This window comes from Actinia tenebrosa, unplaced genomic scaffold (assembly GCF_029948245.1).
Source record: "Actinia tenebrosa isolate PJP-AT-01 unplaced genomic scaffold, QUT_ActTen_1.0 PGA_scaffold1__47_contigs__length_23844297, whole genome shotgun sequence".
Classification (NCBI taxonomy): Eukaryota; Metazoa; Cnidaria; class Anthozoa; order Actiniaria; family Actiniidae; genus Actinia; species Actinia tenebrosa.
In genome coordinates this window covers 17,858,646-17,874,065 of record NW_028292578.1, presented here as the reverse complement: position 1 = coordinate 17,874,065, position 15,420 = coordinate 17,858,646, and the positions used below count along the sequence as shown (strand labels likewise).

Here is a 15,420-nt window from a genome sequence, read left to right as displayed (position 1 = left end):
TCAGCCCAGAGCGGGTCTGTTTCAGGATTCGATCGATCTGTGAGTTAGTCGTTGCCCTGACTTAGATTAGCCTGAGGTTGTTTCGTTTTATTGATAAAATTGAAGTTTAATTTGTTTGTTTAATGCCAAACGTTGTAAATCTTGAGATATCATCATAGGGTCACGTGACCTTTTCCGTTGGATAATGAAATAGTTTTTTGAGTTTGGTAAATTTAAAAACACTCACGGGTGAAATGAGCATCTTGTTAAGTGAAGGCCGCTATTCTTGCCTGAGTGTTACAGGTACAGGCCAAAACCAATAAATGCGTCGACTCTCTGTTCCACGAACTCGGTCATTTGACTGATTGACATTTCTTCGTTGCACTTCGTGTCCTGCCAGACAAGTTAATGTGATGGTTGGGTAGAAGATCAGGGTCTTTGTTGATTCGATCCAGAGCAACCGTTATGGCCGGAGCGGAGTACTTCCAGCCGAATAGGAAATCACCATATCCATAGGCTGATAGGTAGGGAAGGAGAAGTCCTATCGTAATGTTTTACCTGAAAAATATACATTGAATTCACTCAGAGTTGGACCACTTTAATCTTTATGTGCATCAGTTAAGATGGTCGGAAAAAAGTCTTGGTTGGTTCATAAGATTCCTTCTGGCGAATTAACAACACTAAAAAGACATTTAAACATTCCTCTTTAAGATCACTGCTTGGTTGATGGTTGAGCGAGTGCGTACGAGCGAGTATGAACCAACGAATAAGTGGGTTGGGTGAATAGTGCGTGAGTGCGGGAGCGAGACCAAATCGTGACGGCCAAGTGGTTGCTTGGTGTGAGCGCGCGTGCGCGCGTTCCCGAATGAGTGTGTGGGCGAAGTGAGTGCATTTGTGCGTACATACGTTCGTACATCTGTAAAGTGTGAGAGTAGGTAGGTATACGTGAGTATATGTGTGTATTATCCATTCTTTACTTTGTTTCTATAAAAAAAACCTGTATATTCATCAACATCATCTTACTTTTCCGACACATTTCACCATAGAATCCACATTTTGGTATATCCTCAGGCGGACCTTTGTTACCAGCCATCTCGGTGAACCAGTCATTTTCAGCACGTCATTTCCCGGCATTGTCGTTCTCGAATTTTCCAACATCAGTGAAATTACCTTTATGAGAAAAACAAGATTGTTAAATTACTTTAGTATTGACCTGTGTAAGGGTCAGTTTTGAATGCATGTCATACCGTTGTGAAAGTCGAATTCCATAAGGATGAGGTCAAATTGGCGTCGCCTTTTTGATCAATGTATCGCTCGTATCCAAGAATACCTGGAGTAAGAAAAGTTATATCAAATGGATTTAAATGATAGCAGAAACGTAACTCTACAGGAATGCCCTTGAAGTTTGCCCAAGACTAAGGCGCATATGGTTTTTCACGCTCTGCCAAGGGAATAGTCCCCTTCACTGTTTCCCTGCGCCATCTTGAAAGGTAGCCGGGCCTTTGCATCGAAGCGAGGACGAACGGTGAGCTTGCAATGATAGAGACCTTTTTTTAAACACCTTTTTTTATTCACGTCTCTATCATTGCAAGCTCACCGTTCGTCTCGCTTCGATGCATATGTTTGCTGTAATCACGGGCTCGCAAAGCAAGGACGATTTAAAAGCAAGGATGTTAGCTTAGTCACAGGTTTATCAACATCGCAAACTAAGTGCTATTGCTGGGTTTAACTTGACGTCATTTCCTTCTCGCGTGCAGAATGTTCATCAATCAGTGAAATCGAGATTTCAATAGCCTTCTTTCTGACTGACAGCACATGGTGGTCAGTGTTTGACCAAAGTTTGGAGCAGATAATGAGATTCAAAGACTTTTTATCAGCTGAAAAAACCCAACAATACTGGAGAAATCTGGTCGTGTACTTACTTTGGTAGCGACGTCCTCTCATCAACGAAGTGACAAAGGTTCCATTCTTCTGATGACCAGATGAAGAAATAGTTTTATTTAATGCCACTGCCAATTGGAACACTGCGTCGTATAAATAGGCGCCTAAAATGGGAGGCTGAAACAACCAGAATCTCATTCAACAAGGCATTGAGATGAACATGAGGGAGTGAAATTTCATCGTGTCAAGTTTTTATTGCCCAAGTCACGAAGAGAACGAAAATGATGATGATGATGACGTTGAGGAATAAGAAGGTGGTGATGATGAAATAATGATGATACCTGATGTTGTCGAAGAAAAAGAAGATGAAAAGGACGAAAATAATGATGATGTAGTGTCAGGAGAAGAAAAACAACAAGAAGAAGATGACGATGGTGGTGGTGGTGGTGGTGGTGGTGATGAGGAGGATGTTGAGGAGGAGGAGGAGGAAGGTGGTGATGAGGATGATAATAATGATAATGAGGGAGGAGAAGAGAAGATGATGATGATATTCACCTCATTTGAGCTGCCAGCGCCTTCATAAACATTACTGCTAACAGGAGCATCGTTTGTCATTTTCTTCAAGTTGTTCACAAATGCTTGATATGTAGGTGTCCGTGCCGGGTTCATTGCAACAAGCAGTGACGATTCAAAAGCATATTTCATCGTGTCAGTAATGTTCTCTGTCCTTCCACTGTATTTTGATTCAAGCCACTTGCTTGGCGAGGCTGTGTTTTCCCAGACTGTCTTAGCATCAAGTGCAAAAATGATGAAGGAATATTCTGAAGCCTTGTTTATATCGAGCTGACCAGCATAGAATAATGCTTCACGGGCTAGTCTGTAGTCCATGGCCAGGATTATTACTGTGAACAAAGAAAGATAAGGGTTAGTGATCATGTATTATATGATGATGATGATGTTGATGATGGTGATGGTGATGGTGATGGTGATGGTGATGGTGATGATGGTGATGGTGATAGTGATGGAGATGATGATGGTGATGATGATAATGATGAAGATGATGATGATGATGATGATGATGACGATGGTGATGATGGTTATGATGATGATGACCATGACTATTGTGCTGATAATTATCATGATATCATGATAATTATCATGGTCATAGTGATGATGGTGATGGTGATGATGATGGTGATGATGGTGGTGACGATGGTGATAATGGTGATAATTGTGATGATGGTGATGGTAAAGGTAAAGCGGGCGATATGGATGATGATGATGATGATCACGATGGTGATAATAGTAGTAAAGATGATGACGCGATGTTGACGGCGATGATGGTGAGATGATGATGATTATGAATATGATAATGGTGGTGAAGATGATAATGCTGTTGCTAATGTCATTGTAATGATGATGATGTTGTTGTTGATGATAACAATAGTGATAAATAATCATTATTCTAATGATATCAATAACTTATGAGGACGTAATCTAATGATGATGGTGGTTATTTCTTCGACCAAGTCTGTCACATTACCTCTACTGATTTCTTGTACATCTCTAATAAGTTTCTCAAAATATTCTCCACTGCTATTCGTTTGATATTCCTCTGCAGAGGGAATATTTCTCGTTATCTTCACCGTTACTCCACTAGCATTCAACACCTTCTTGATTTCCTCTCCTCTTTCCGTCCATTCCTTACTGTCCTCCATTACAAGTCCAGTCCTCGTCCAGTTGTAATGTTGCAAGAGTTTTAAAACAGGACCTGTTAGCTTGTTGTTTGCTGGGATTGTTCTTACGAAGGTTGGATATTTGGATTTGTCTGATAATGTTGCATCTTTGCATATCTAAGTTTAAAGAGAGGTCTCTTATTAAGGCAATAGCTTATTCATTATAACAACAACAGAATATTTTTAGGGCAATTAATGTAGGAACTGAAGTAATTGAAGCAAATGTAACAAACAAAACGTTAATAAATAAAAACGAACAGTAATAATAATGCAAATAATAACAAGCAACAAACACCAACAAACAAACTTCAACAATCAAAAATATATGCAATAAAATATGATATAAAAGAAGGAAGGAAGGAAGGAAGAAAGAGAAAAATGATAAAAAGAAAAGAAAGGAAGGAAGGAATAAAAATATGGTTTTAGTAATGTAAGGAGTCATGAGTCATATTTTTATTACTGAGTTTCATATTTCCATAAAGTCAAACATATTTTGATCGTTTCATTCAGACTTTACGAAGTTCTGTCAGAACTGGCCCCACTCTACTTGATAGGATGTCTATCAAAATACGTCCCGCTCAAAAAATGATCTTCAAAAGTCAATAGAGAATGGTTTTATTGTGAAGTAAGATTATAAAGCGTAGGACATCCCAAAGTGCTAAATTCACCCTTGAGTGGAGCAAAAATACAATAAATCAAAGAGATTAAAAACAGGTTAAAGCCAGGTGTTTTTTATTTATTACTCCATTTCTTCAAAGGGGGTTCTCGGCACCCCAGTAATCCTTCTTAAGGTCTAGGTTTAACTATCATCAAAATATTGTCATATTTGATGTCCTCGCTTAAAAAAAAAACACTTTATATTGAATTGCTAGACGACATCCACATTGTGTAAATCAATTTTAAAAAACATATTGATGTTTTTACAGTTAGAATTACCGACGATTCTACTAAAGTACAACATCTCAAGGGAACAAACAAATCGAGTCAACTCTAAACCATTTCAATACAGACCCGGTCTATTCCCATGACAGCAAGTTTGAAAAGATGGATTTCTATTGTCATAGATAACAAAAACTGGTTTTGAAAAACCTTTATGTCTGAAAGAGTGTTTTTATCTTTTTTTTGTTGAAAAAATTATTAAGTAAAATTAAATTGAACTCTACTTTTTTTTTGGAAAATCAACGATGTTGAAAGATTACAGATGGGCATCTTTACCGCACGACACTTCAAAACATCTGAAAAAACATTTTGAAAAACATTTCTGTCTGGAAGGGCATTTTTATCTTTGTTGTTAAAAAAAATCATTACACTGTAAGTGAAATTAAAAACACTCTATTTTTTCCCTAGAAGATAACGATCGATGTTGAAGGAAATTAGGTGGGCACCTTTACCGTACGACACTTCAAAACATCTTTAAGAGTTTGTCTTTGTCAAAATATTGGTCCACTTCACTTGCGAAAACCACAATATTGCTCTTTTTCTTCTTCTAAAAGAATAAACTTTCGAGGACGTAAATCATCCTTAGTGATTAATGGATTACAGTAATTTCATGTCATGGCTGTCGACATGTTTCTCTGGTCTTCTGTAGGCAAGTTTCCATGTTGAAAAGAAAAAGGGGTTTTGATTGGCTGTTGATTCTGATAAGGAAATTGATATTTAATTAGAAAACCTTTTAAGTTGCCTGTTTCAAGTTGAGATCCCCAGAAATTTCAGTCTAAGATATTAACACTGAATGTAGCTATAACAAAAAAAAAGCCGTTTGAAAATATGAACTGCGGTTATTTTTTATACTGGATTATAATATGTTAACAAACTATGGTACTTTTTTCTTTAGACTGGAAGGACCTTGAAGGGTCGGCTTATATTCAGTGGTATTTGTATAAGTGTACGATAATTTTTACCGAGATATGGTTCTTTCCTGTCAGTAAATATAAGGATTAATCTCCAAGCTACGAGTTCTTCCTACGTAAACTGTTAAAAAAAACAACCGTATTGTATTGAACAATGATTCCCTCGACCACACGGGAAATGGAATTGAACAACACGTAGAACTTTGGTTATTTTCGAGCAGTGAGAACTGAAGCAAACATTTATGATTTCACTGCAGCTATAGATTAATAATGCCTAATAATAATTAATAACACTAGTTATTAGTTACATCGTAATTAATTGATTGGGTGAACTCAAAAGTGAAAGGCAAGAAAGAAGAGAACAGTCAAAAGTACGACAGAAGAAGTCGTATTGAGGAAACACTTTCAACAGACTAGGACATGAGCGATGGCAGATTCATTTCAAAAACTACTCTTTAGTTGACGTTTGAATTCATCACCGGCAAATTTTTAAACAAAAAACTATAAATTAGAATTTCATAAGATCAGTTTTTTTGGTAAATGAAATCTCAGAAGACGCCATTTTTAACGTTATCAATTTGTTAGCATTTTTGAGCTGTTATTGTGGTTAAGTTTCTAGTTTGAATTTTAAAGCCACATACTTCAAAGTCATTCGTAAAGCGTAGCAACCAAATCGAAAAATCACTTCTCCAATTTTGTACAAGAATTTTAAATTTTAGCAACATGAACAAGCTACTTTCCTTTTTTCATTCGATACGCAATTTTTTTTAAAATTTTATTTTTCTATCAAAAGCAACTCAAGTGCTTGATTGAATCTTAAACATTTATTTTCTATTCAACTAACTCTATAAATACTATAATTATTCATAGATGAGTTCTTTAGTACATTAACACTAAGCATGTAATTGGTTTGTATTCAACTTTAGCGGGCCGACTTAATGAAATGAAAGTGTTCAGTGTTCAACTGCGTTTTCTATAGCGCTTTCCTCGTTCTTTGCCATAGTATAGATTAGAGATCAAAGATCGTAAGCAACTTTAAGATACGAGTTATCGTGTAGCTTCGTGTGCTAAGAGGGCTCAATCATAATTGTAGTGTTAATGATAAATCATAAACTAAACTACAAAATACTTCGTTCACCACGAAACTTCAGTATTTTTAATCATTCATGAGCATATAATTCATAGTAAGAATCATTACCTTCTTGTGGCTAAATATACCATTTATAGCGTCTGTCTTCCTTCATTAAACGAATCAAGTGTACAAGAAAGTTGCAATCAATTAAAACATACTTAATTGCACTCATTATCTGATGCTGGCGCCGGCACAGGAACAGGACCAGACGTTCATAGCACTCGCCACTAAACTTCTTATTTACTAACAATAAGCTATAATCTACAAAGTAGCATTTCTGGAGCAATAGCCTAGTTTGAGCTAGTGGCTTCAACCAGGTTAGGGAAATTCACCTGAGTTCCTAAGATACTCGAGTAAGTGGTATGTTATTTACAAGGGTCCCGTAGCGAGCTCGATAGGAATGGAGACTAAACTCTACAGTAACGAATATCAAAGGTAGTTCATCTTCTTACTTGAGATACAAGAGGCAAGAGTTAAAAACTTTCTGTTGCTCTAGTGTGATCAGAGATCGGAAAGTTCACCTGAGTTCCTAAGAAACTATAGTGAGACCCCGTAACGAGCTCGATGGGAATTGAGATTGAGTATAAAGTAACAAATATAATCTCATATACTTACTTGAGACACAAGAGGCAAGTTAAAGACTCCTGACAACTCGGCAGATGTTTCACATGAACATCCCGTCCCAACGAACCCATCAACTCCAGATTTCCACTGAGAAGTGAAACCCTCTAACGTCCGTGTGACCGCACAGTTTGGTGTCTCAACGAGATCGATTTGGAGCTTTTTTCCACTAAAGAGCGGGTGTTCATCATTCACTTTGGTTTGAGCGAGGAACGCAGCAGCAGTGTAGTACTCTCCTGAAGGTATCGCTGAGATTTGTCCGGGCGAAAAAAATGGTACGGTGATTCCTAGTGTTACATTCTCTCCCTTGACGACATTACCAAATACAACTATGATGTACAGACATAGAAACATAGGTCTTATCATCCGCTGTACTGATCTTATGGCTTTGTAATCCAACATGATCATTAACCTTGTAGTAATCTTGAAGCTGTTTTCATGCCATCTTTGACTCGGGTATTACATGTTGATGGTTTCTAAAGTGACGTGCGATAAGGATCAATGCATTGCGTCGCTGTTTACCAAACAATGCCGAGGGCTTCTGATGTAAAACACAACACGAGCTGTCTTTTAAGGCTATGAATATTTCATGTACTTAATCCCTGTAGCACTTACTTAAAGTCTAATTAAGCTTTAAACTTTGAATCCATCTCATCGATTTTGTGATTGAATTCTCGGTAAGTTGTTCACCGGCTTTGCATTGACATTGACTTGAAATTCACCAACTTCAGAAGTGAGCTTTCTTTCCTTTCAGTTATACTTCGTAAAGAGGACAATTCGTTGCAGCCTTGAGATTATTCGCATAAGTCTTGCCTTGGCAATCAAGAACTGTCACTAGATTTCCAAGCAGCTTTTGTCTCTGTGTTTTCTTTCTCTAAGCAGATTGATTGGATTCCCCGGGTCGGCTATCTCTAAGGGCAAAGATTAAGAAAACATTAGACCAGTTTAATATTATCGCGTAAACATTTCAAATATAAAACTCGGAATAATAGTCATCATTTATAAAATCTTCTTTTATTAATATTTTGTGGAATTCGTAAATGAAATAATAAACAAATACCATCAAGACGAGCAGTTATCTTTCTACTGATTTTAATTGACAATAGTAAAAAGAAATCAATTATCATAATATCTATAAAGAGTTTTTCTTAATGAACAAGAGTTTCAATATAAAAGTGTAAAACAAGTCAAAAAGGTGCAAGAATCAAGGAAAACTATTCAAAGATAATTGTAATTTTTATCGATATTTGGTTTAATAGCCACAAAAGATAATTATGATTATTTACTTTGCATCTCTCGCGTGTCAAAACCAAGTAAACAAGTGTTGATTAATGTCTGAATGTTTAGAAAACTGAATATTGAAGGTCGAGATTTTGTGGATTATAGAAAACGCACTGACTATTGCGGCCAAAAATTAGTTCAAAACATATAAATTTATCGATATCGTGAAACAACCTCTGTGTTGATCAAAATCAGGGCATGCCTAACTCATAGATTCAAACGGAATTTAACTCGTTAGGTTTGGCACAGCTTTGAGCAGCGAGGAAAACCAGAGAACTCGGGGAAAAAAAAAAAAAAAGTGAGAGAGCTAACAAAGTCTACTCATATGACCCTAGAGATGATAGACGAGCGCACTACGCACTGCTTTGCTACGCTTGATTTTTTTTTGCCTTTTTCAAGAGTAGATTTATTCTTTGTTTTGGCAATTTTTTCTCTACGTGGGCTGTGATAGTTTAAAGTGAGCACTTGTGGTTCTAGACCAAATAGTCAATGAACTTTCCATAAAAAAGTCATCGACTTTTCGCTACAGTGTTAAGCTTCTTAAAGCAATATATAAACGATTAACAACGATAAAAAGGAAAAGAGATGGGGGAAAAATGAAATTGAAGATAAGAATAGAGGTGAAACCATATAGCTGAGAGGCAATCCAAAAACTAACAAAAAAAATGAAGAAAGTGACAAAGGAAGGAAAGAAAATAGAAAGGAGTGAAAAGAAAACATATAAGAAAAAAGGAAAGAAAGAAAGAAAGGCTTAAATGAAGGATGGAGTAAGGAAAGAAAAAGAAGAAAGACTAAAAGAGAACGAGAAAGGAGAAAGAAAGAAAGAAAGCCGAAAGAAAGAAAGAAAGAAAATGCGAAATAACTAAAATAAAATAATGAATAAATAAATATGCGTAGATATAAAATTACAGCAAGCCATGACCTGCACAAATATAAAGATCACAAAATGACAGTTTATTTATGTTCGTAAGGTGTTACCAAGGTTTCCACAATAGTTGGCTATTATTTTTCAGTAGGTAATAATATCTATATGACTTTAACTCACATTCTTTCTCAAGTGCTTTGTAAGAGCCTCACGCACTGAAAATAAATATGTCAGTTTTTTGAAACTAAACTTCGCCCCTTTCTGCAGGGAAATTAGGGGAAAAAAGGAACAAAAAGGAAAAATACAAAAAATCTAAGTCAGGGCATGGCTAACTCACAGATCGAACCCTGAAACAACCTCTGGGCTGATCTAAGTCAGGGCATGGCTAACTCACAGATCGAACCCTGAAACAACCTCTGGGCTGATCTAAGTCAGAGCACGGCTAACTCACAGATCAAACCCTGAAACAACCTCTGGGCTGATCTAAGTCAGGGCACGGCTAACTCAAAGCTCGACACCCTGAAACAACCTCTGGGCTGATCTAAGTCAGGGCACGGCTAACTCAAAGCTCGACACCCTGAAACAACCTCTGGGCTGATCTAAGTCAGGACACGGCTAACTCAAAGCTCGACACCCTGAAACAACCTCTGGGCTGATCTAAGTCAGGACACGGCTAAATCAAAGCTCGACACCCTGGAACAACCTCTGGGCTGATCTAAGTCAGGACACGGCTAACTCAAAGCTCGACACCCTGAAACAACCTCTGGGCTGATCTAAGTCAGGACACGGCTAACTCAAAGCTCGACACCCTGAAACAACCTCTGGGCTGATCTAAGTCAGGACACGGCTAGCTCAAAGCTCGACACCCTGAAACAATCTCTGGGCTGATCTAAGTCAGGACACGGCTAACTCACAGATCAAACCCTGAAACAACCTATGGGCTGATCTAAGTCAGGACAGGGCTAACTCACAGATCGACACCCTGAAACAACCTATGGGCTGATCTAAGTCAGGGCATGGCTAACTCACAGATAGACCCACGAAACAACCTCTGGGCTGATCTAAGTCAGGGCATGGCTAACTCACAGATCAAACCCTGAAACAACCTCTGGGCTAATCTAAGTCAGGGCATAGCTAACTCACAGATTAAACCCTGAAACAACCTCTGGGCTGATCTAAGTCAGGACACGGCTAACTCAAAGATTAAACCCTGAAACAACCTCAGATTGAATTAGAATTGTATGAGCATGTTAGGTTTTGTTAAGGGAGTAAAATCGGAGAACATGGAGAAAACACTCGAATCAAGAGAGAGACAACTCACTTGTGTGAATCGAACCCCAAGTGACAGAAGTGAGAGGCGATGGCACTAGAAAGCGCTTTGCCACCCCTAATTCCTAAACTGGAACCCTGGTTCAATTTTTGTACCAGTAGCAGTAGCTCTTCCTGAAGAGTGTCCTACTTTCTCCCGACAACTAGAGAGACTCTCCTAGTATAATATATAGAACACTATCTATTACTGCCAATGAGTGTTACTCACTCTTCCAGAGAGTGTACAGAAACCATCTGTACAAACATGATCACAATCCTTCAAAGATGCCGCCTATTGTTTGCTCGAAAGCTTCTCTTTCTTGTAGCTTTCTGTTTGTTTGTTCTAGAACTACTGTTCTCTGTAAACGAAGTTCACTTATAAGAGTATTTAAATCCTGAAATTCCATTGGCTCACGCACGGGTGATTGCTGTGCGCATGTGCAAAGGGGCTCGGAATGTTTGTACAATATGGTTGATTTCTGCCTTTGAAACTGCATACAGAACCTAAAGGTTGTATAAGAAAGACCTTGTGCTAAGGGAACACGGATGGGCCGTGTTAATGCCTTCGCTTAAACGAACTACTTACACGACTGGCCATAGGTTCACTTTTCGCCAACACCCCGGCAGCGCAGTTCAATTTGGGAGACAAACAGCGTGTATGAATTTCATTGATCATGCAGGTGTAAAAAAAAACCTCTAGCTATTCTTTTCCTCTCCAAATTGAGCTTAAGGCATTGCTGAAAAAGATTTATATGCTTTAAAAAAAAACATATTTAAGGCTAAAATAACCTCGAGGACTTACTAAAAAATATTCGAAAGGTTATTTAACGTTTCCCATTTATTGCTAAGGGGTTTTAAGAGGAGCTAAAAGCTTGCTAAACTATCACGCCTGTATTCATGTTGTTTTGAAATGCGGTGTGAAAAGATAGCTTTGCTATGATTAGCATAGGTTTAAGGTTGTATGAAGATTTAATAGATGTGAGAGGAAACTGGAAGTGTAGCGCTATCATTCACCTGAGATTTAGATCCGATAAAGAATATTAGATTCAAATTAGTTAGTTCTCGGAATTCGTCACAATTTTTTTCACTCAATTCAACTTTAGTTGTTGACTCATTCCTCTTACTTCATAATAGTCAAAGAGTAAGTTGACCATCTCTTCTATCATCATTGGCACTAAAAAGAGCTAAAAACTCTTATCTAACCTGTAAGAAGCTCAGTAGAAATGCTGCTCATCTTTAGCGCTCAAAAAACTCAAAACGTTTATCTAACCTTTAAGGAGCCCAGTGGGAATGCTGCGCTAAAACTTCTAGTCCAACTTGACTGTAGACAGTTGCAATACGCAAAAAGATCAGTCTAGTCTGTTCTTCAATATCCTCGGAAAAAGGACAAAAATTGCTCGGATTTGAATAAACACAGGTTTATATATCTAGAAGACTGAAAACGTATAACCTGTCCAAGCTGTCCCCAGGACTTGAATAGATTTGAAACACCAAAAAACAGCTCAGTATCTTAGCTATTAAGATGGTAGTTGATACCATCACCATGACAACTATAAACCACCCAATCAGATATCAGTATTTTTCCCTCTATCACTCTAACTAGTCTTGGATAACGTCATTTCGCATTTTACGCGATGGCTAAAAATTCAGAAGGTTGAAAAGACGTAATTTGAAATGTCGTTTCATGGCTTACAGATATGTTGAATATCTAGACGTATGTCGTGTCTCTGGGCTTGATTGTCGAATTTTAAGCTAGGTACCATTAAATGAAAAACCTGAATATCCAAAACATTAATATACAGAAGTCAGGTCACTAATTAAAGCGACGATAAATAGATGATAGGGGATCAATTTACGGAGGTGCGAAAGAGCTTTTCATGACAATGAAACTTAAATGTAAGCTCTGAAAGTTGACTGATGCTTTGTTGTCATTCAGTGTTATCTTGCGTACTGCATCCATTACATCAATTATCCTTACACCCCGATTCCAGTGGCTGCAAAAAGGGCAATAATGTGCTGTCGTTTTGTATGATTTCTGTAGATATGATTTTTGGTGTGTGCTGTTGTATATATTAAAGGCATGGAAGTGATTTTTATGGTGATTAGGCGGCAGGAAGACTGTTATAGAGATGCTGAAAAATATTCGAACCGAGAATTTTTAGAAGATAAAAGGGGGGCCGTGGCGAGGAAGTAAAGGAAAAGCCGAGAGGTGAAGAAAAAGGGAAAAAAGAAACCGGCTTAACATAGGAAGAGCAGAAATATATAAAAGAAAGAGTGAGAAGAAATGGAGTATAATGAAAGAAAATTTAAAAAGCAAACTAATCTTTTTCTCTCGAAAAGGAAAAGAAACGAAAAAGAGAAAAGGGAATAGAAAGAAAAGGCACTAAATAACCGTAAAACGAAACAAAACAAAACAACAACAACAACAACAACAAAAAACAACAAAAAAACAAAAACAAAACAAAAAACAAAAAACACGAAAAAAATACAAACTAGTTTATTTTCTCTTGGTCGTACTGGATAGGATTTTAACTAGAAATTAAAGCGAAAGAAAAAGAACGAGAGAGAGAGAGAGAGTAAGAAAGATGACAGGGATTAATGAATGAAACGAAAAACTTCGAGAAATCGAAAAAAAAAAAAAAAAAGGAGGGGAAATAGGGCCCGGAAACAAAAACACTAAGCAACGAAAACGAAAAAACAAACAAACAAAAACAAGTAAAAATATATATAAAGTGATACAAGTAAAAACATAAATAGAAAAAAGGAAGGAATCGAAGAAGCGAAGATGATACCACCAAAAGAAAACGATTTGAAAATAAATGAAAAACCTAGAAAAACTCAAGTACACCGAATCTTAATTATTGTCTCTCAAGCACCAAAGAACGAGAGAGAGAGAGTAAGAAAGAAACAATAAATGAATGAATTAAAGAAGAAAAATGAGGAATAGAAATCGAAAAAAAGAAGAGGGAAATAGATAAGGGCCCGGAAACAAAAACACTAAGCAGTGAAAACGAAAAAAAGAAAAAAAGAAAAAAAAACAAAAAAAAAAACGATATATAAAGTAATTTGAAAATTTATGGCAAGCCTAGAACCTCGAGTACGAATCTTAATTATGTCTCTTAAGCACCAGATTCTTTCTATTCATGCTGTCCTTCTGTAGCCAGCCGTGCCGCATGGCATGCTTATAATATATCTCCAGTAAACATCCAAACACTCATCACCTTATCAATTATGATCTTCATGGGGGTGTATTCTAGGAACGGAAGTACGACATTACTGAGGGAATAATTGATAACTGATTAACGTCATCATTGTTTAATATAGACCTAGATCAAGTGTTTAGGCTCCATCTAGCTATCAAGGTGTAAAAAATGACCCTTGCCTTTAAATAATTGATTAGCGCGATAATTTTAGACTTGATGAGTCGTTAACTTTGTGAAGTTGAATATTTTGGCTTTTGTTTGCCGTTGATGAAAGTAGTTTGCGTCAAACGATAAAAATCTTGGTATTTGTACGTGTCTTGGTTGAAGATAATATAACTTATTTACTGATAAAGCTACAGAGCTTGAAGACAGGTGGATTTCTCCTGCCTGATAAACAGGAAACCGAACAGTTACAGTTACAGTTACAGTTACAGTTACAGTTACAGTTACAGTTACAGATACAGTTAAGGCCGGTTTAGACGGTACGATTTTCGCCTACAACTATCGTATAGCGTGTAAATCAAGCCTACAACTCGCCTACGACAGACGCGAGCGTGTTGTATACGATAGTTGTAGGGGAAAAATCGTACCGTCTAAACCGGCCTTCACAGCTACAGTCACAGTGGACTGAAGAGGTTGAAATAAACGAAACTAGTTTTCACTGAATATTTATTTGTCGTTCTGGCGTACGTAGAAAAGATAATTCAAGTTAGGGATTTATACCTAACGAAAACAACTTACTACGAACCGTTACAGATACCAGTATATATTCAGCAATAAACAATGCGGTGGTCTCCTGTGTAGACGATAATATACATTCGAATAATGCTCCATGTATTGATCACTTGGTTAAGTTATCCGATTGATTAGATTAGATTAATGTTTTGTGCGATGCCATGATAGATGATTGTGATTAGCGATAAGGGGGCTTTCATTTATAAGCGTATTGGATAACCTCTCTTCATCACCGTACAATAGTTCTCAACCTCCTCATAGTCCCCCTCCCCTCCACGCGCTTATAAATGAAAGCCCCTTGTGCAAAACCCCAAATAAAAATATGTCTTTGTCTTAAGTCGTCCTTCTACTGCTTATTATTTTGACTGGACAATTCTTCCATGCGATCCCATACTAAATAATAATAAATATTAGCTATCGTTTTCTCCTGCGCTTCGAAGGTTCTTAAAAAACTTATCGAATTTTATCGCTCACGCACTTCCGGTTACTATTAACCAATCAGAAGCTTTTTTGTTGCATCGCCAAAAGTTCTATGTGATGAATTTCAAAATGGAGTCGTATTTCGAGTTAACCTTTTTAAAATACGTCCTGAAATATAACTTATGTTACATGTACCATTAAAGCTTCCTCTTGCCCTATCAGCAATAAATATTAATGCAAACAAAGTATAAATACAATAAAAGTAAGCGAAATCGGCGTTGTCTTAATTAGTCAGCAGCACCCATTTTGAACTGTTAGGATTTTTTGTCAGTATTTGTTCTAAATTGATTCTATTCTCTTCTGTCATCGTTGGTTAACTACAGCGGGTTAAGTAAAAAAGAAAATCCTT

The 15,420-nt window shown here is 37.1% G+C and overlaps 1 protein-coding gene across 1 annotated transcript; it reads right to left on the bottom strand.

Moving 5' to 3' along the window:
- Positions 1-276: 276 nt before the first annotated feature.
- Positions 277-12,112, bottom strand: LOC148909997 (speract receptor-like). Its single transcript, XM_089032491.1, has 8 exons — positions 11,924-12,112; positions 7,194-8,110; positions 3,404-3,713; positions 2,416-2,762; positions 1,902-2,037; positions 1,227-1,309; positions 1,003-1,149; positions 277-372 (listed from the first exon to the last, which is right to left on the bottom strand). The coding sequence occupies exons 2-8, from the start codon at positions 7,605-7,607 to the stop codon at positions 277-279; spliced, it is 1,533 nt and encodes a 510-aa protein (XP_088888617.1). The 5' UTR covers positions 7,608-8,110; positions 11,924-12,112.
- Positions 12,113-15,420: the final 3,308 nt, after the last annotated feature.